A 21,211-nucleotide genomic window follows, 5' to 3' on the forward strand; every position below is an offset into this window, starting at 1 on the left:
TCAAGGCCCAGTCAGGTGTCCCCAGAAAGGCTGACTATTAGAGCCATTGGCACAGTGCCTAACCAGCTCCCCACCTCCCCTATTCTCCATGGTACTTTCATCTACACAGCCTACATCAGTGTATTTGGAAGGCTGTACTTCACACACTCAAAGTCGTACTCTGAGCCTGGTTGGTACCTGTCTCGCCTTTCCATAACTTAAGTCTCACAGGTGTCCTAGGGACAATATCTAACTTGTTCCGCTTGTACCCCAGGGCCCAGCACATAGACAATGCTTTATATTATCTGCCAATAAATGTTTTCTTTATTTTGGAGAGGTGTGCACATTTTCATCTTTCTTCATGTTTGTCAGCTTTCCGGTCCTGTAACAAATTCCCGAGACAGTATCTTGTAAAGATGAAAGGTTTTTTGGGCAACTGTTTTAGAGGTTTCAGTCCGTGCTTTTCCCCGTGGTGATTCATCTCATCATGGCTGGGGAGCTTCCCACTGGGATTCACCTCTTACAGTTTCTACCATCTCCCAGCTGTGCTGTGTAAGTCTCCAAGCCTTTAACATGCAGGCCTTGCAGGGCACCCCAGGTCCAAAAGGGAGCATAATCTTATTAATCGAAAGATGCTGGGCTGGAATGTGGCTCAGTTGGTAGTTTCTCTGGCATGCACGAAGCCCTGAGTTGGCCCCTATACTAAATATACCAGAATGTTGTTTCATTCTGTTACTCCCAGGAGGACCAGGAGCTCAAGGTCATCCTCAGCTACACAACCAAGTTGGAGACCAGCGACAAAAGACCTTGTCTAAAAGATACCAAGGCAAACCAACCCCAACACATACACACACACACACACACACACACACACACACACACCCTAAGGTTTGTTTGCACTTGAGGAAATTTCAGGTGCATCTTTATCATGGATTTCCTGCTAGTAACAAAGGTGGCCTTCACGCCCAGTCCAGGGTGTGACCACCAGGCCACACCAGATCCTCATTTGTCCTCAGCCTCCGGAGCTGGTGGTTTCAGGTGGGTAGGTGTTGTTGCTTCTGTTCACAGCTCCATGGTCTGAAAAAGTAATAAGAGACTTGGAATTAACATCAGAAAATCCTTCCAGAACTCTCACGTGTGCATTCTTATTATTGCCCTCCACGTATTCTAAAATAATCCAGGTAAATAATTATGAAAATAAATCTCAGCAACAATTATTTTATTTCCAGGAATGCATTTATTCACCATCATCTCTTTAGAGGCAGGACAAATTGGAGCTCTGGGTGGTGAATACAATTTGCAACTAGGCAAGATAAGTAGAGAGAAATGAATGTGCGTCCCTCAGCGCTCAGAAGGAGAGGACGAACACCAATAGCCATTTCCTTGCAGATAGAACTTTGAAAATGTTATTTCTGATCCATCAGCGTGGAGCTCTGGGTGAGGAAAATGGCTTCAACCTGACAAGAAGTGATTAGATGTGAAATGGCACCTTCAAGTCTCCTCCCAGCCTCCTCAGCCTGACACAGTGGGACGCAGGAGTCCTGTGTCTTAGTCACGATGGGATCAGCTGCTCATTTGCTGGTTATGTTGGGCAAATACATTCCATTCTCCAGACTTTGGTTTCCTCAGTGAGCAGTTGAAGTAGATTTATCTCCCACTCTGTCCCTCTCTCGCTCCGTCCCTCCCTCCCCCTTCCCTTATTTTCTTTCACATTCATTCCTTTCCAAGATGGTCTCCCACTCTGGCTTGGAATTCACCATGAGCCCACCATGCCTTGGATCCATGGCCGTCCTCCCGACTCAGCCTCCAAATGCTGGGTTTATAGGGGTGAGCCACCAGGCACCACTTTGGAGCCGCTGATTTCCAAAGCAGCCAGTTTTGGACATTTGCAAATCCTAATTACTGGAGAGAGAAGGGGAACCTGCCGGCTGAACTTAGCCCCAAGTTCTATGAGTTTAGCTGAGTGCCTGAGGAGCCCTTTCTCACCCTCTAAACCACAGAATCTCTGTAAGTCAACTTGGGGTTCTGGAAAGGCACCCCTTCACTGGGAATAGACAATCGGGCTGGATTTTCTTATCTTTGTTCTCCTTTCCTCGCCAAAGTCTGGCATGAGTCGTTTTCTTCAGAGGCACCGATGGCTCACCTCCTAAACTATTCGAGACTTGGAGTAACCTGCAAGTAAGTTCAGGCATCGAGCCTGAGGTGTGATCTCAGCGCTGTTCTCAGGGTCTGGTAAAGCAATGCCGAAGGCAAGGCAGAGAGCGCAGCGGCGGGGGCCAAGTCTCCTTTTTCGTCTCTCTGTTTCTTATTTTTCTTATCTTATTTTCTTATTTTGAGACTGTGCTCTCACTTTGTAGCCCTGGCTAGCCCGGGCCTACTTATTATGTAGACTGTGAAGGCCCCTATCTTACAGAGATCTTCCTCCCCTTACCTCCCTAGAGCTGAGTTTAAAAGCATGTTCCACCATGCTCAGCTTCTTCTTCTTCTTTTTTTTATTTTTAACTGTAAAAGCAGTACATCCATGCCACAAACATCACAGGAGAAAGGGTGGAAAGCCCCCCTTCACCCCACCTTTCCCAAATGCTTCCTCTCCTGGCTGTTTGCATTTCAAAAGGTAAACAACTGCCTATCAAGTTTGGATTTTGAGATAGGGCCTTATGATGCAGCCTCAGTTAACCTTTGTGATTTTCTTGCTATTATAGCCTCAGATTGCCAAACTACAGTCTGGATCCCCAGAATTTCTTAAGACTCAGGGCTACGGAGATAATTTGTGGGTAAATTCCCTGCTGAGTATGTATGAAGATCTGAGTTGAGATTGCCAGCACCCACATAAAAGCCAGTCTGGTCAGCCTATGGGTCTGTATGCCCAGTGCTGGCACAAGGGGCACCAACGTAATCGGATCCCTGGAGCTCATTGACCAGTCAGCCCAGCTCAGTCTCAGTGAGCTCCAGGTTCTGATGGAGCTCTTTTCTCACAGAACAAGACACTTGAAAAGGCACTGAATGTCAGTCTGTGCCTAATATACGCATGCGTACACTTACACATATGGTGTGCAATCCATATGTGGACATAAACTATACAAACACAGACACACAGGCACACACACACAGCAACAACAACCTCAACAACCATTAAATCCTATAGCGAAGGTGAGTAGAGGCTCTGAGGAAGAAGCGTAGTAAATTTAACAGGAAATAACAATAAACTATTATTATCGTAGAAGGGGCTCCCAAGCCAGACAGTCTGATGGCACACAATATACATTTAAAAGATATTTGTGGTTCTCACTGAGGGATACTGAAAGTGTTTGGGAGCTTTGATTACCTTCTGTCCTCCGCCATAGGTGCCCAAGCTTAGAAGAAGCAATACAAGCGCCCTACTCTTTCTCGCATTCCTCACTCCGTCCCTCAGGTCCGAAGTATCAAGGAGCATCTCGTATTCACATGGCTAGGTGATTTTTTTCTCTCAGAGCTGAGGTCTGAGTGTACAGAACCTGAACCAGAGGCTGGGCATGATGAATAGCAACTCCCATTTCCTTGGAAGCAAGGTGGCCAGGCTGTAGACAATGTTGGGAGCTGCGGAACTGGCTCTGTCCTGGCCTCTGCTGCTAAGGCGCAATCTGAAGATTTAAGGAATCAGTTCCTGTTTGGTTGGTCCTGGCTGACCCCAACATCAACTCCCTTGACTGAAAATAAACAGGATCTTCCTTTGTGTCCCCAGGAAGGCAACGGAGGAAGAATTCCAAGGGGGAAGGGCCTCTTCTGCCAAGGAACAACAACAAGGGTGACAGTGGGAATATAATACTTCCTGCTTCCTCCAGGGTGGTGAGGAAAGGCATCCTTGTGTGCTGACCCTCCTCTTCACAGGCCCCTTCAGAGTGCTAGAGTCATGGGCTCGAAGGTCCAGGTCATTCTTGGTTTCAACTTACTGTCTTGTGGGCCTCTTGAGTGTTCTTATACACTCTGGGCTATACCTTCTTAGGGGTTCAGAAAACACAACCACAGTGACAGCACCTCTTATCGATGCAGGATTGCAGATATCCCTGGGCAAACTGGACCATTTTAACTGAAGCTGTGTGTTAGCTGAGGATGTCCCCAATGAGGTTGGGAATTGGAACAGCAGGGGAAGAGAAGCTTCTGACTCTCATCCTAGATCAGGCTGGTGAGAATCAATAGGGACCCCAAGGGAGAGGAGGCTTGCCTGATTCTCCCTTTCCTCCCAGTGCTCCAGGGGCTCGGGAGGAGTTTGCTCACCACGCCTTAACAGGGCTTGTCTTCCTTGTCCCCTCATAAACTCTTCTGTTCCAAAAGGAGAGTTTGTTCGCCTCTGCTGTAGGTTCCGAGGCAGAGTTTATCCTCTTCCCTGTGAAGAGGAAGGCCACTTAATTTCTCTTTTTGTTCAATCAGAGGGAAACAGAAGGATGTCCCCTCCTTCCCTTTCCAATATCTTTGGTCAGGAAGATAGGACTTTTTTCTCTTGTCCCTTCATCTCTACCTCTTTTCCTCCTCCTTCTTCCCTCCCCACCATTGTTCTTCTTTTCTATAGCTCCACCTCCAGAAGCTGATGGGGAAAAGCAGAGGTAAATCCTCTTGTTTCAGCCTGAGCCTCGGACAGCTTCATCCAGGGAACCTCCTAACACGATAGTTTGAATGCTTGTGTCCTAAAGTTCATATGTTAAAGCCTTAACCCTTTGAGTGTTAGGAGCTGGGGGTCTTTGGGAGGGACGGGGTCGTGAGAGTGGAGCCCTTGTGATAGGATTAGTGCTCTTAGGCCCCAGAGGGCTAGCTTGTTCCTTCCAGGGACACAGGGAAATGCAGCTGCTGGCGAACCAGCACGAGGGAATCTGCTGGCACTGGTCCCGGAATTCCCGGCCTCCATAGCTAGGAGGAGTAACTATCCAGTTCTCAGTTTGCCATCCAGTTGACAGAGCTAGCAGCTGGAATAGTCTGACAATCACTCTGATCAAGGACTTTCTGCAGTTCCTCACGGAACACACCAAAGCCTCCCTCGGATGGAGCGCTTCTGGTTTGTTTTGCAATCTCCCCATGATCCTTGCACATACTGTCAGCTGGCTTTCTTGGTGGGGTCACAGAGTCACCACTGTCCTAGAGTCCTAGAGGAGTCGCTAGGGAGGCATTTCCAGGCCAAACTAAAATCTCTTATAAGTCCAGGCAGAGGGTAGGAAATGATGGGGCCGTAAGGAAGAGATATTTCTTTAAAACACTTTTGTTATGCTTTATTATTTATTTTGTGTGTAACACATATGCACCAGGGCCTGCCTTCCTTCCACCCTCTGTCCCTCCCTCCCTCCTTCCCTCCCTTCTTCCCTGCCTCCCTTCCTCCCTCCCTCCTTCCCTCCCTCCCCTCCTTCTCCCTACTCCCTTCATTTTGTGTGCTAGGGACGGGACCTAGGGCCTCGCACATGCCAGGCAAGCTCTTTACCAATACCTCCAGCCCTGTAAGAGATATTGAAGATCATGTTATGGCATGGACTATTAGGAACTGAATGGGATGCACTGGAAGGTTTTGAGTTTTGAAATGAACCCCTGAGATTCTGTGAATGAGGGAGCAGCAGGAAGACAGTGCCCGAAGGGAGCAGGCCTGGCCCACTCTGGTGCCCATGCTCGACAGTGTCTGCTGAGCAGTCGGGCTCAGAAGATGCAGCCGTGTGTGAAGGGACATAAGAGGGGTCCCTGTTTCTGCACGGGCTTCTGTGAGTCACTTTCTGCTAAGCAGGTTGAAGTGAGAGGTGGCAGGGGAGGGCAGACTGCCGTGACTGCCAGGGCACTGAACTTTTCTTCCCTGTCAGGCGGGGAAGGCAGACTCTTGCGGACAACGGGTGAGGGAGAATGAGTAGTCCTGGGGCATCAGGCCTTGGGAGGCTCCCTCCCATCTTCTCTCTGAAAAGTAGCTTTCTGTTTCTGCCTGTCACTTTTGGCTTTTCCAGGAGCTTCCTAATGTGAAGACAGTCTGACTGCTTTTTTCTAGCTCCACTTGGCTATGGCCGCTCTTCCTATAGGACATGTGTGAAAGAGAGGGGCAGGCAGGCCAGCCTTCAGAGGCCAGCGCCACACATCACCAGGGTGCCATCCATGGCCTGCCTGCCTAGCGGTGTGTTAGGAACAGGGCAGTCTGGACAGAAGAAAATGCTCGACCACAGCCATAGCTGTCACCATCAGTCCTCTGGCCTGTGGCTTTTAAGTGTTGCCAAGACGCAGGGGACAATGACAACCAAAGCACTGTGACCATTCCCTCGTGTGGAGGTGGCACCCACAGTTATCTGTAGGTCTGTTGAGCTGTGGTACCTGCCCTGAGGGTGAGATTAGGACTCAGTCTTTCCTTACCTAGTTGAATGATGCTAGCATCCATCTGTGAAAAGGATAGAACGGACAAGTCCGGGGCTTGGGAAGTGATGCTTCACAGTGCTTAAGGAGAAGGGGTGGGGCGGTGAGATGGTTCGGCTGGTAAAGGTGCCTGATTCAGTTCTCCTGAACCCATATCATGGCAGAGAACCAACGTCTGAAAACTGCCCTCTGACCTCTTCATGTGTGAGTATGCATCTATGTCATAATGGGTGCGTGTGAGCACGCACACACATGTGCACGCGCGCGCGCGCGCGCGCACACACACACACACACACACACACACACAATGTAATAATTTAAAAAGTAAAGAAGAAGGGAAGGTCTCAGGGAAGCCTCAGAAGCCAAGCCTCTTCCTGCCCTCCTGTCTCCAGCTCCTTTTGTCTCTAGAAGTGAGTCATAGAAACCATAATTTCACTTCCCTAAGGCCTGTCCTAGAAACCAGAGCCCCTCTCCCCCAGAGCAAGATTTACATCCTAGACTTCCTACTTGAAACCATCTTTCTGAGTGGGATCTGGTCATAAAGAAACGCTCGGAGCTGCCTTATGTGAGAGGGAGTCATTAGATCCTGATGCCAGAGGAGTCCCACCTCACTCCCTGGAGGAGGGAAGGCCACGTGGGATGTTGGGGCAGCCTTGCTGGGCTTCTCCCTTCAATCGGTTGCACTCAACATTACACCCTATTGTCCAACACACTTCTGTTCAGCTGTACACACACACACACACACACACACACACACCCCTCCTCTTTGAGACAGGGTCTTGCTGGCCTCCGACTGTGTCTTTTTCTATAGGAGTATCAGCCTCCACCCTTATGATGCATAAGGACTGGTGTCCCGAGGGTGGAGGTGGGAAGGCAAGAGAAGGCAGGGAGGAGTGTAGGAGCTACCTGCCCTGTGCTGGATTTTCTGGTCAGGGGATGGCAGTGGCCACTTCTGGAGAAGAAGGTGGGGTGGGAGGTGGGCAGGTGCTCAGGGGAGCCACATACCAAGTTAATAGCTTTGGTTCTCAATTGTCTTTTCCCTTGAGGAGAATAAGAGGATTCTGAAATTTGGAGACATTATCCATTTCCCTTCCCCTAACTGTCATCACAGTCAAAGGCTTGGAGGGGGCGGCGCATGGTGAGGGCATGTGGTAAGAGCCTGGGTTGTTTGACCGGCTGGCACAATTCAACTTCGCTTTCCCTCTTACAAATAGAAACTCCATCCTACCAGGAGCCCCATTCCCCTTCCCCTACCTAACCTTCCCGGCCAAAACTGTGGAGGGAACTTTGGGTGAAGAGGCCCCTCCTTCCAGCAATGGAGGGCAGTTACGTAACCGAGATTGTGAAATTCTGGGAAGGCCCAGTTCTGAGCCAGGAACTAAGCACGCCCTTGATGGAGACCTCCTTCATCCCGAAGCCCGAGTCTGATGAAAGCAACAAAGTTCTGGGCTTTGGGTTTTAGAGGGGGCACTTCTTGGGGGCGCAGGGACCGGGGAGGAACGGGGCAGGGGAGAGGCATAGTCGCGAGGGGTCCCCACGTTAGGTGCAGCGCAGCGGGTCACCTGTTGCGAGCTGCCTGGCGGCCGAGGTTTAAGTGCACCCCGTCTAGCTAAGCAAGCGGTTGCAGCGCAGCTGCGCGTAGGTCTCTGTGGCAGCCGGCGCCTGGGGCTTCCGCCGGTCAGCTGACCGCCCAGTGCGGAACTGCGCCGCCCGCTTTGCTCAGTGCAGTCCGCCGCAGGGTCCCAGCCACCATGGCTGGGATAGTGGTCAGTGGAACTCAAGTAAGTCGGTCCGAGCAAGCCCCATCAGTCCTGGGGCCCAACTGGGGATGGGAGGGACAGTGAGGCCCCGGGGTCTCCAAAGCTTAACTTGAGCGCCGTCTTCCTGGGATAGCCGCATGTGCAGGTGATTTGTGCCAAGTGCCCATACTTGCTCTAATTTGAAGAGTTCAGACCTTTCTTTTGATCATGGCACATTTCCTGGCCATGTGGTGAGCAGCCCAGACCCCTGCCTTCCTCTGTCCCTAGAGTCACACTGATCAACGCTTAGGGACTAACTTCGCCTTGAGACCCTTGTCCTGGTGACTCATATTTTTCAGGACCCACCAAAAGTGTTTCATTTTCTTTTTTCACAGTCTTGGTTTTAAAAGAATTTTTGGTGTGCAAGAAAATGTTTTAATAGGCGACCATTTAGCTGTTGATACTAGGGCAACTGTACTGTAAAACAAATGGACTGATACATTTCCACGGAGGAAGGGGGGCAAGGCAGCACAGTGCACAGGGTCACCAGAGCCACAATGTGCCCTCTGGCTGGGTGCTGGCCGCAGCTCAGCTACCAGAGTGATCTTTTTCCACAGCTGGTGAAGGCCCTGGGTCCTCTACACTTTTTACTTGGTCTCTGCTTTCTTGAAGAGTTATCACTAGGACATGGATGGCAGCACCGGACAGTAGACATCTAGCGGTACCCGTTTTCAGCCCCGTAGTAAGGCCTGCAGTGTTTGGAGAGAACTCCATCAGGCCTGGCAGGGGCCCTTTATCTGCTAAAAATGAAGGTTTCTCTTTTGCTTCTCCGGTCCCTCTCGTGAAGCCAGTGCTCACCTTGCCAAGTTCTTCCCCATCCTAGGGAAACAGTCGTGAGTTTTGAAAGCTCTCCCTTTAGTCTGGTGGTGTGAGGGACTAGGGAATTGTCCTTCCTTAGATGCCTAGGGGTTTTACAAGTCGGAAACCCAACAAATGCCAGCCGTGAGCATCCCACCAAACTACTCTTTCCTTTTTCAGGAGTCTGGTATCTTCCTCATTTACTGAGTGGCTACTGTGTGCCAGGCACCCCTCAGGTGTTGGTGGAAATGAGCTGAGGTAGCAGCTCTCTGCTGCATCTATTGACAGCTTTGTCTCCTAGTACCGCTGGCTCTGCCTGGAGCCTCCGACAGGCACAAGTCCAGAGTTCAGGAGGGAGCCCGCCAAACTGCTGTCAGCCTCGGCTAAGTGGCTAAAAGGGAGGATCTTATTCTGAGCCAGGGAAAGGGGGCTTCTGGGAGTGAGTTTGACTTCCTAGAAAGAGGTGTGTGTGTGTGTGTGTGTGTGTGTGTGTGTGTGTGTGTGTGTGTATAGGGGCCTGCCCCTGTGTGTATTTGCCTAAGAGGCAGGGTCCCTTCATGCCTATGGTGGACTCTGCATTTCCAGTCCCAGCATTCTCTTTGTATAGTTTTTTCCAAGTTCCCGGAGAACTTAACAGTGAGGTCGAAACTTCCCCAGACTTCCTTTTTCTTATCTTGTCCTTCTCAAGACTTGGCGTTTCCTGTGCCCCTAACGGAGCCTACTGCCCAGGGCTCAGGGGCATCCGCTGACTTGTGGGTGGGACGTGTTGAACCCTGTCCAGTATTTCAAGATAAAGTACTGGGAGGAGCTAGGAAGGCACAGGGGTATCTGGGGTGTTATTGTCTCCTTTCATACACCATTTAGGTAGTGAATGTGAGTGCCTGACTCTGGGGTTAGAGTATTTGCTAGCGTTCGCTCCACATAATTTATAACAGCACCTACTGTGAAATATAGCACCTTGAATGTTTATGATTCTGACAAAAAGTTCCTTCTTGAAAAACCACCTATTCAACAGGGTGCAGTGTAATATTTCAATACATGCATCTAGTATATAATGATCAGAAGATTGGAATTGGTATATCTATTATAGTAAATGCATATCATTTGGTTGTTTATGCTAGGGGCTTGCAGTCCATTCTTCTGGCTGTTTTGAAACACACAAAGCACAATAGATTGCTACTGTGTGTTATAGAACAACAGCAGGTACACCCGTCGCTACTGTGTGCTATAGGACATCAGCAGGTACATGCTTAGCTACCGTGTGCTATAGGACATCAGCAGGTACATGCTTAGCTACCGTGTGCTATAGGACATCAGCAGATACACCTGTCGCTACTGTGTGCTATAGGACATCAGCAGATACACCCGTCGCTACTGTGTGCTATAGGACATCAGCAGATACACCCATCGCTACTGTGTGCTATAGGACATCAGTAGATACACCCATTGTTACTGTGTGCTATAGGACATCAGCAGATACACCCATCGCTACTGTGTGCTATAGGACATCAGCAGATACACCCATCGCTACTGTGTGCTATAGGACATCAGCAGATACACCCATTGTTACTGTGTGCTATAGGACATCAGCAGGTACACCCATCATTACTGTGTGCTATAGGACATCAGCAGATATATCCATTGTGACATCAGTAGATACACCCATTGTGACATCAGTAGATACACCTTTTGGGACATCAGCAGACATTCCTTGTAGCATCTGTGCCTCTTGTCAGTTAACACTCTAGTAAACCTATCTACCCTGTTCTCAGGTAGAACTTTTAATTAATTAATTTTTATTATTTGGGTGCTGGGATTCTAACCCAACACTTCTGCTTCTGAGGCAAGCATGTTACCATGGAGCTACATTTCCAGCCCTAGATTTTTCTTTAAAAATATTTATTTTTACTTGCATGCATTTGTGTGTCTGTGAGTAGTATGTGGGGGTGCCCAATAAAGGCAGGAGAGTGCCTCATATATTGGGTTGGTTAGATTTTTGTCAGCTTGACAAAAGCTAGAGTTATCTGAGAAAAGGGAACCTCGACTGAGAAAATGTCCCCATCAGACTGGCCTGTAAGCAAGCCACAGAGTGCAAGCGAATAATCGGAATTTCGGTTCCTTCTTGAATTCTTCCAAGGAATTCCAAGGAATCTTCTAGATGCCTCCCGTGAGTTCTTGCTTTGCCTTTCATCAGCGGACTGTGACCTGGAATATGCAATCCAAATAAACCCTTCTCCATGAATTGCTTTTGTTTGGTGGTCTTTAGCGCAGCGATAGAAAGCAGACTACGACAGATTTCCTGGAGCTGGAGTTCCAGGTGGTTGTGAGTTGCCAGGCATGGGTGCTGGGAACAGAACTTGGGTCCTCTGGAAGAGCAGCAAGTACTCCTAACTGTTTAGACATTTCTCTAGCTCACCCTACCCTGATCCCTCTTAAAGGGGAAAAAACTTTATATATGATTGGATGTAACCTTTTCAGTGTTTAGAGAATATACATCCTAAATAAAGGGATGGCTTAAGGGCAAGGGAAAATTCCAGTAGAAATGAAAACAGTTTAGAGAGATGGCTGGTGACTTTGTCTGATGCCATATTGCTCCTTCTGGGGTCACCATGGCCAGTGGCTGACATGCAAGTGGGAGGGTTGGTACTGTCCCATCATTTCCTCTGTAAAGTCTTTTTATTCATCATGGGCATGACCTTATTTGGCTTTTCTTGGTGTGAATGCTTCATTCATATTCAACATTACATTTTCCTTTTTTCCATTAATGTATGGCAGCTACAGTGTGTAGCACGGACACAGTTTCAGACATAAATGTAAACTTGAAATTTGGGCACTGAAATCTTTGGCCCAAAAGATAATGAAAATAACCAATCCTTTCCATGGGGATCTTGGTCTGAAACAACAGATAATGATTGGATGACCTCTCCGCAACAGAGATGGCGCCTTTTGTATGTTATTTTGTTCCTACCATACGAGTACAAAGGCAGTGATGCTGCCTGATCCCAAAGGCTGTTTTGTGATCAGTTGAGCACATGGCTGGCATTTATTAAATGTTATTGTGCTATCATAACTACTTTTGCTGGTAGTTGGTGACAGTATTTGATAAATTTAATAAAGAGAAAGCAGGGGCTGGGGATCACTCAGCTAGTAGAGTGCCTGCCTGCTTACCATGCACAAGGCCCTAGCTTTGGCTCCCAGCATAAACTAGGCACGAGGAACAGAAGCCAAAAGTCATCCTTGGCTACACAGCGAACTCCAGGCCAGCCTGGGCTACATGCAGCTCTCTAAATGAAGAAAACAAAAGGAGGAAACAGGCCCCAGGACACTGTGACTTATCCAAGGAAGCAGCTGGTAGATGGCAATGCTGGTGCTCACAACTGAACCCAGAGCTACGTTCTCTGGGGCAGAGTTTCTGTGATTGCAAACCTGGTAATAGATGGGGGTCCTAGGTAATCTGAGGACCGACAAGCTTAACACATTAGAAAGGGCCCAGAAGCACCTGTCCTGATGGCAAACAGACATTGCGGTCACTTACACTTCGGCCGCTTTTCCAGCTCTGTTCACAGGTACTAGGTACGTGCCTGGGCTGGGCATCTCACACATTCTCACATCTTTCTCTGCTTTCTCTCTGGAGAGCTCTTTGCCTAGATATTTTTCTCCTCTCTTCTCTGCTCTCCTCTACCGTCCCCTCTTCTTTTCTCCCTCCCCTTTCCTTCTCTTTCCCTGTCCTTTCACTTTGCCTGCCCCTTTCCCATTCTCCATCTCTTTCCTTTTCCTTTCTGAGACAGGAACTCATGTGACCCAGGCTGGCCTCAAATTTACTGTGTAGCTGTGGACAATCTTGAACTTCCAGTATCTTGCTTCTACCTGCCACGTGCTGGGATTACAGGCAAGCACCTCTGTGCCCAGTTTATGCAGTGCCAGGAATTGGACCCATGCATACCAGGCAAGCACCCTGTCCATTGAGTCACATCCCTGATCCTAACTTGGTAAATTCTCATTTGCCTGGCAATAATGTTGCTTCCTAAAATATAGAATGTAGGAATGTTAAAAGTGCAACATTTTGTCCTTAAACTTAGCCTAAACAGAATAACGGGTCAGATGCAACGACTTCTTGTGCCACTGTGTTCTAACTTGAATGCCACTTAAGGTCCATTTGTGACCACGTCTCTTGTCCCCATGCTGAAGAAGCTAACTCTTTTCCATCTGGCCGTTGTGGTTAGAAGCTGCCTGCTGTTCCAAAGGTTCTCCCGCCAGAAGCACATCCCAACCAAGTTTCTCTCCCAGTTATTGGTGGCTCTGCTCTTCAGAGACTGCCTCTGCTTTGAAGGCTCTCCCAACTGGTGTGAGCCCTTCAGCCTGGTCAGCCTAACCAACATGTCCAAAAGCTGCTGGCTTATAACAGAGTCGTCCTATGTGCCTTGCCAAAATGACTCTGGTGCTAATCTTGGCGCTTAGGAGGTCTTCATCTCTGGAGAGTGAGAACCAGCTGTAGTTGAAGTTTCCTGGTATCCCAAGGGGTCGTCCACTAGAAGCATCTCCTGACAGAAGACTGGTTTAGAAGCTGTCAGCATCTATTGATCAGAAGCACCGATTCCTGCGTGGGCATGGAAGCACTCTGTGGTTCCCAAGTTGGGAAGTCTTTATTCGTGCGTCAGAACTTACCCAGGATCTATTCTTAAATATCTGTGTTATGTTAAGAGAGCTGTAGAGTTCTTCCTTATGTGAAAGTTAGAACTTAATAAGCTGTGTCCCCACTAGATCTAATCCTTGCCTAGGCCATGAGGGCATGGCTCAGTATCTCTGTTTAAGGCTAAACTTCCCTGCTTTAGATGTTACAGAAATCTTGAGTATTGATGTACAAAGTGGTGGTGTGGTACATGCGGGGTTTTCTCATGGACCTGGAGAGTTAATATGAACTTACAGAACAAGTTACAGATTGAGACCAAGCCCCTTTTCTTGGTCTATGATTTCCATCTCAACTTCAAAACAGAACTTACTTTATTGCTTTAAATGCTACAAAAAGAATGGATCTAATGTAGAAAGGGGACAGATTGCTATATTGAAGTGAGATCCCATTATTATTATTATTATTATTATTATTAACATACTTTAATATTACATGTGATATCATCATATCAATATCTTCCTGAGTCAAAATATTTTATTGAGCCATTAAGATGATTCAGTGGGTAAAAGCAGTTACCATTAAGCCAAATTTTTATCCTGGGGACCTACATGGTGGAAGGAGAGAACTTCAGGTTGCCTTTTATATAGCATGGATGTGCTATGGCACACATGTGTATAAACACACATATTCACACACACACGAGAGAGAGAGAGAGAGAGAGAGAGAGAGAGAGAGAGAGAGAGAGAAAATATATGTTATACACTATCTTGTTGTGGTCATCTTTTAGTGGTGCACAAAACAGCTGCTTAGGCTGACTTTGAACATCCTAAGTTGCCCAGGCAACTGCTTTGCCTCCCAAGTGCTGGGACTACAGGTGTGTGACGTCACCACCCATCATTATTAGCCACTTTTTCTATCCTTTCCTCTCTCACTTTCTTGCTGGATGAAGTTACTGAAACACAGTGAATGGGAAGACAGAAAACATGAGACACTGTGCTGCCAACAATGTGTCTCCTTGTAAGGGAAGAGGTGATCGGTGCCTTGAAAACAGGAGAGTGCTGGACTGTGAAGACATGGCTTTGTAGTGCTGAGAGCTGCCATTCATAAGGCTCAGCCTAATATCCAGGATGTCTGATGACCACCACCTTTTCTTCCCTACTGACAACCATAGTGCGCTGGGTTCTGTTGACCATCCCAAGACATTGTTGTCTATCTGTACAGAAAGTAGGTTTGTGGGAATACAGGATCAGTGCTATAGCTACTTAAGGGGCCAGAGTTTCTATCTGGTGTTTGAAGGTCGTATAGTTCAGTAGTGTTTTATGCCTGTGTACTTCTTGGTCATTTACGATGCATACTTTTCTGCCTGAAACCTGCAGTCCTAAAAATGGACTCCCCAAACTGGGTGGTTAGAGTAGAGGGAAGTGCCCCTGAAAGTCTTCTCAGGAGTTCTAGGATTGAATTTCAGTTAGGCCTTTTAATATTTAGAAAAACATATGAGATGCTTGAATGATTATATAAATAAGATAAAAATAAAAAGAATGCTGAAGGAGGCAAAAGACCTACAAAAGCTTTCTGGCTAGAGGGTGCCATGTACACTCCTGGGGAAAATGCCATCAGTGACGTCTTACCATGCTGTGAGTGCGGTAATGACCAGAATGGCAGGATATGGCCATAGGTACCAGGGTGGCATGAACGCTATGGGGTTAACTAATCAATCACGGGACTTAAGGCCTTTTCCACAGGAGGAAACTCATGCTTGGTACTGTGAATCTGGCCAAGAGTGCAAGGTCGGTGAGCACCGCAGGAGTGAACTGACAACTGCTAGTCTGCTAAATGAACATAGTATCAAATGACACTCTGCATTCATGTCGCTGTACCCACAGGTTAGTGCAGCTCTCAGATGTCAGAGAAGTCTCTCTGTGTAGCTGAAGGTGGTTAGTGAAGCTCCCCACTGTTCAAAGTGCAGAGAGTAGGTGTCACTGGAGGACTGGACATCTACATCCCTCTTCCTTCTTCCCCCCCCCCCCCCCACCAAGGACCATCAGGAAGTGGGAGTAGGAAAACTGTAAGAGCTAAAGACAGGGAGGGCTGGCATGAAACAGTGTTCTCTGGACAGAACAGGACCATCATACTCACGGATGGTCAGCAGCTGTGGTCACCTTCACAAGACCTGGACAAGACCAAGTCACTCAGCATTCCATCATGGCGGCAAAGCTCAGGAGTCAACATCCTCAGCCGAGGAACTGTGGACAGCTGATGACATTCTGGGGGAGGAAGACTCAGTTTTCTCTAAGACGTGGCCTGGAAGGGCAGCTGTGCTCTGGTGTGTGTTCCACACCGAGGAGTGTATGGTCAACACAAATCAAAGTCGAATGTGAAGTTCTGAGGAGGTGGGGACTTGGTGGTGTGTCTGGGGGGAGTTGGGGGTGAATGTAATCAAAATATAATTTATGAAATTATTATTTATGATTTTCAAAAGATCAATAAAAATTTAAAGAGAAGAAAAAAGGGAGGTGGGGAGAGCCATTGGCAGTGAAGAAGGCTTGCTGCTCTTGCAGAAGATTGGGGTCTAGTTCCTAGCACCCCTATGAAGGCTGGTGGCCATCTATAACTCTAGTTACAGGGCACTGATACACTCTTCTGGTCTCCGTGGGTGCTTAGGCATGTATGTGGTACACACACACACACACACACACACACACACACACACACACGCGTAGGCAAAACACTCATACACATTAAACAAGCATCTTGATGGAAGAGCCCCAAACTCCAGCTACATGCCCTCCTTTGCCTTACCACCTGTTTGGTTGAGAGTATGGTGGGCATTTTACACACAGTGGTAACAGGATGAGATTGTGGTCTGGGGAGATTTCCTTGCCCAACCTTGATTATTTTAGCACCTTGAGGGGGTTCAAGGGTATAGGTGTCCAACTTGTGGTCTGAGGGGTGCATGCTCCCTCTGATGACTGTGAATGCAAGCCAACACAAAATCATGACCTTACTTTAAGTGTGTTTCTGATTCTTTTTTTTTTTTTTAAATAACTTGATTGTATAGTTGACAATGAGCGTTTAGGTTAGATTTTGGGGCAGTCTCAGAAGGTGTGACTTCAGGGGCTGCTTCTGAAGTTGGAGAAAAGGTTGAGGCATGCTTAGTAGAGGATCAGTTCTGTCTTCTGTGAGGACGAGTGTATTATGAAGAACCAGACGGGCAGCTGTCACCAGTCAGGGCAGATGGCTTATCTCCACATACTCTGGCATTGGCCTTCCTCTGGGCACCTGTATCTTAGCCAATTTTAACCTAATTTCTGTTTTGCCATAGCATGTCTTCACCAAACTAACTGTGCCATGAAAGGGGAGTGGTTGGCAGAGTCCTTAAAAGCTTGGGGGAATAGGCACAGTATAGCCTTTTTGTTTTGAAGAGCCAGCCTTTAAAGCTGCGGAAGCAATCGTGGGGTCAGTGGCTCTGAGCTGTGAGCAGCTGGGTAATTTCCATTTCTGTTCCATTTGCTCTCCAGGTGTCTTACATAGGCCAGGACTGCAGAGAAATCCCAGAGCAGCTCAGCAGGGACTATGGACATTTTGCAAAGAGGCTTGATCTGAGCTTCAACCTGTTGAGGTATGTAACCTTGGAGAGATGCAGGCCAGGCCTGGGCCACCCAGGTCCCTCCAGGACCTTGGGCTGGCAGATGCACGTCACAGGCCCCAGCTCTGTGCAGGGTCTCAAGAAACATGGAACCACATGCTAAAGTCTGGTGCTGCTGGTCTTCTAGGAGGCTGGAGTTTCGGAGCGCGGTTCATTCACCTCGTGGCTGTGGGAGCTCTTCCACTATTTACTTTGTTCCTTTCCTTTCCTGTGGAAGCTTATGGAGAAGGAATGAGATGGTATCATGAGTGTTTTAGGAATGGTTGCTTTTTAAGAATGACTGCCTCTCCCGGAATGTATCAAATCACAGATAGATGTACATGTGTGTATTTCACCTTCGTCATTTTTAGTATATGAGGATGCTCACTCTCAAAGAACTTCTATTGATGTGGAGTGGTTGGGAGGGGAAGGGATTTCTAGCAAGTCTTTGAGTCTTGGCCAGAGTTAGGTGTGATCTGTATGGCAGTCCAATGGAGGGCAACAGGAAGGCATTTCCTTCCTTCCCATGAGTTACTACGCTGGTGTGTGGGCTTAGCGGATGAAAGTTGGTGGCACTTGGACAGCAGGTATTGGTGGGACCGGTGGACGGGGTAGGGAAGGCAGCTTTTACTCCCGAGCTGGCTGCAGTTAGGCTGTCCTCTAAGGGATGTTCTTCTCATTCTGCCCTCTGCTCAGGACCTGACCGCCATTCCAAGACCTAGTTATGTTCCTGCTTTTAGGCCTTAGAAACTTTGTGTCTTTCAAACTCTGTGTGGGGATAAAGAATGGGGGGGGGAGGGCGCGGGGGGGGGGGAATTCAGGGAACTGGCACACAGGGAACTTCCTCTTGCAGGTAGAGGAGAATGGAAGTTTCAGTTAAGCCATCATCAACTGGTGGGTGCCTAGGAGCCAGCACGGTTTGCATTCAGCTGCATGGTACAAAAGGAGTGTCTTTGAGGTGATGGGGGAGAATGCACCCCGTTTATGCATTCTCTGACTCCCAAGGGTTCTTAGCCATAGGGGCAGATGTGGAAACCTAAACATTGCAATGCCAGTACAAAAGGTAGTTAGCATAGTTGCTGCATCTAGAGAAATCTAGGGTGAGGGAGTACACCTAAGACAGCCACACCTTACTTAGCTCCTGCCGGGGGGCTCAGGCAAGAGGTCATGTCCTTCCATGATGTCCTGAATTCCACCTGGGTGGGTGACCTCCAGGGGCCCAGGGCCTCGTGGTTTGGGGGGCTGTAGTTGCCTTGTGAATGTCTGGTGGAAACCCAGAGGTGCGTCTGAAGAGGCTTGGGCTCTGTGATGGAGGGTGTCGATGGGTACAGGTCGTGGGAGTGAGAACCGTCATGTCTGGGGAAACAACTGCCTTGTTTGCCTCGGGCCTCCCTTCCTGCAGCCGAGAGACCTGTTAGCTGCTCAGGAGTTTGCTGTTCTCTGTGCTGTACCCTGTGAGCTCTATGCTGACTGGGGCTGAGTTGGAGCAGGGGGACAGGAAGGAAGGATGAGGCCAAAGACTCATGAACCATGTATGTTCAAGAGCTGATTAAATCAGAGGGAGTTACAGACTAAAGGAGAGAAACCAGCAACATGTGAATTGGATATCTTGGATTAAAACACCCGTGACCCTCATTACTCACCTGACTGGGTGTGTTTATGAAGGCGGGTGGTATCATTTCTCCTGAGCCTGCACGGGCACTAGTCTTACTTGCCTTCAGTCACGTGAAAATCTAACATATTTTAGTTACTAAACTTCCTCTTCTTTAAAAAATACTATTGAGAGAGCAGGGGAAGAGAGAGACAGAGGAAGAAAAGGGGTTGCCAGCTTACATTTAAAGGATTTGGTTGTGTGACAGGGAGACCTAAGTGTGCTAGGTTTCAGGGGTCAGTGCTGGGGAGATGGCTCACTCAGGAAGAAGCATGCTTTGTGAGCACGAGGCTCTGACTTTTATCTCCCGAACCCGTGTAAAAGCCAGGTGTGGCAGTGCGCACCTGGAGTCCCAGCCCTGGGGAGGCAGGAGATTCCTGGGGCTGGCTGGCTGGCCAGTCTAGATGAATGTGGGTGTGGGAGGGATGGGAGGTTGTGGGTGGATCCTGAAGTAGCAGGGGAGTCAGGATGAGTATGACCCAAATACATTGAAGGCCTGTATGGAAATCCTCAAAGAGTTAATAAAAAATTAATAAAAAAAATCTAAATTGCATAGTGGCCTGAATCTGTAATCATCCTAATACTTGGGAGGCTGAGGCAGGAGAATTGCAAGTTTGAGGTCTGCCTGGACTAGAGAGTAAGTTCAAAGTTACCCTGAGCTATATAGCGAGGTACTGACTAAAAACTAAAAAACCCGTTATAAATCCAAATGAAGTAGTTTTGATTTTTGTTTTTCAAGACAGGGTTTCTCTGTAGCTTTGAAGCCAGTTCTGGAACTAGCTTTTGTTGGCCAGGCTGGCCTCTAACTCACAGAGATCCGCCTGCCTCTGCCTCCCGAGTGCTGGGATTAAAGTCGTGCGCCACCACTGCCCAGCAAGATGTAGTGTTAAGTACCTTTTATTCAGTAGAAGTTTCTCTCTAGACATACCCCACCCTACTATAATCATGGGGTAGTAGAGACCACATTTCTAAGTTGATTGCCCCATGGCCCCTGCCTGCAATTATGCTTCTTGGCAGCCTGTTTGGCCCTGTTCTGGACACCTCTTTTCTCCAAAGCTAGATACATTATTATTATGTACTATAGTCATAGTGTTCACATGCGTGCATGTATGTGCATGCGTGCCTGTGTGTGTTTCAGAGCAATGAAACTTTTGCGCTCCCCTAGGTTGCAAGGTCAGCTGCAATCTGTGTGTTGGGCCACAATTTGTTTTGCAGAAAGGGGTTCATTTAATTTTTAATAGCTGAAGGCCTACATGTTATGCAACATTTCAAAGCATCAAGCTTGCAAACAATGGGATAGAATTTTGCATGTCTCTGTCCTTTGGCCTCCCATTCCTGCTCTGTACTCTTAACTAGGTCTCAATTTTTGTGTTGAGTTCTATATCTGGAGATGTTCTATGGATACACTAATGTGAATTTCTTTCCTCTCCCCTAGCTTTACTGAGATACATCTGCCAGCTAAAATTACATATACTTATGATGTACAACATGATATACATTGCGATATGGTTACCATATTCACACACACACACAAACACACACATCACACACACAGAGATATCTTTTTGCGGTAAGAACATTTAAAAAGACTTACTGTCTAGTGAATATCAAGTACATAATCCAGCAATATTAACCCTACTCTCCACATGGTAGAGTGGCCAATGATTAAGACTGGAGTTCATTTGGCATGTTTTTCCTTCTGTTTGTGTTATGAATGAAGGCCCTAGCTTCACTTACTCACTGGTGCTCACTCACGTCTTATTACTGAATCCTTTTATTCTTTGACTAATATCTCCCAAATTCCCTGCTCTCAGCCTGGCACCACCATTCTATTCTTTGCTTGCATGAGTTAGACTTTTCAGATCCCATGTGTGAGATGCATCTGTCTCTTTCTGAGTCCGTCTTATTTTTACTTAGCACTATGTCCTTCAGACCCACTCACAATGTAGTAAATGTTCTTATTTTTAAAGGTGAGTAATATTCTATGGAGTTTGTATTAGCATCACATTTTAAATCCCACTCAACAGTGGACAACTGGTTTGTTCTGTATCTTGGTTGTTTTGAGTAGTTTAGTAAGCATGGGAATAATCTCTTAGTTGATTCCAGGCTTATTCACCTTGACAACCAAGATTAACCATGACAATTAGTGATGATAAAATTTATTTATTTGTTTATTTGTATATCTTCTTTTGAGAAATGTCTATTCAAATCTGTTGCTTATTTATATAAAGTTATTATTATTATTATGATTTTTTTGCTATTGAGTTGAGTTCCTTATATATTTTGGATACAAATCTCATACTATATTTATGCTGTCATGCTTTGGATAAGGGTACAGTCCCCAACCTTGGGGACACTGCCTCTTTGGAGGCACTGGAACACTT

The 21,211-nt window shown here is 47.4% G+C and overlaps 1 protein-coding gene and 1 long non-coding RNA gene across 2 annotated transcripts in view; one reads left to right on the forward strand and one right to left on the reverse strand.

Moving 5' to 3' along the window:
* Positions 1-21,211, forward strand: part of Lrmda (leucine rich melanocyte differentiation associated) — a 1,035,900-nt gene that overhangs the window by 19,668 nt on the left and 995,021 nt on the right. Inside the window, 1 exon segment of the mRNA XM_085698380.2 lies at positions 17,070-17,170. Coding sequence (XP_085554506.2) covers positions 17,070-17,170 — 101 coding nt within the window.
* LOC146892208 (uncharacterized) lies at positions 275-3,633 on the reverse strand. Its single transcript, XR_015004781.2, has 2 exons — positions 3,305-3,633; positions 275-1,056 (listed from the first exon to the last, which is right to left on the reverse strand). It is a non-coding gene; the product is annotated as an uncharacterized LOC146892208 (long non-coding RNA).

The sequence above is a fragment of the Myodes glareolus genome, chromosome 12, assembly GCF_982192425.1.
Source record: "Myodes glareolus chromosome 12, mMyoGla1.1, whole genome shotgun sequence".
Taxonomy (NCBI): domain Eukaryota; kingdom Metazoa; phylum Chordata; class Mammalia; order Rodentia; family Cricetidae; genus Myodes; species Myodes glareolus.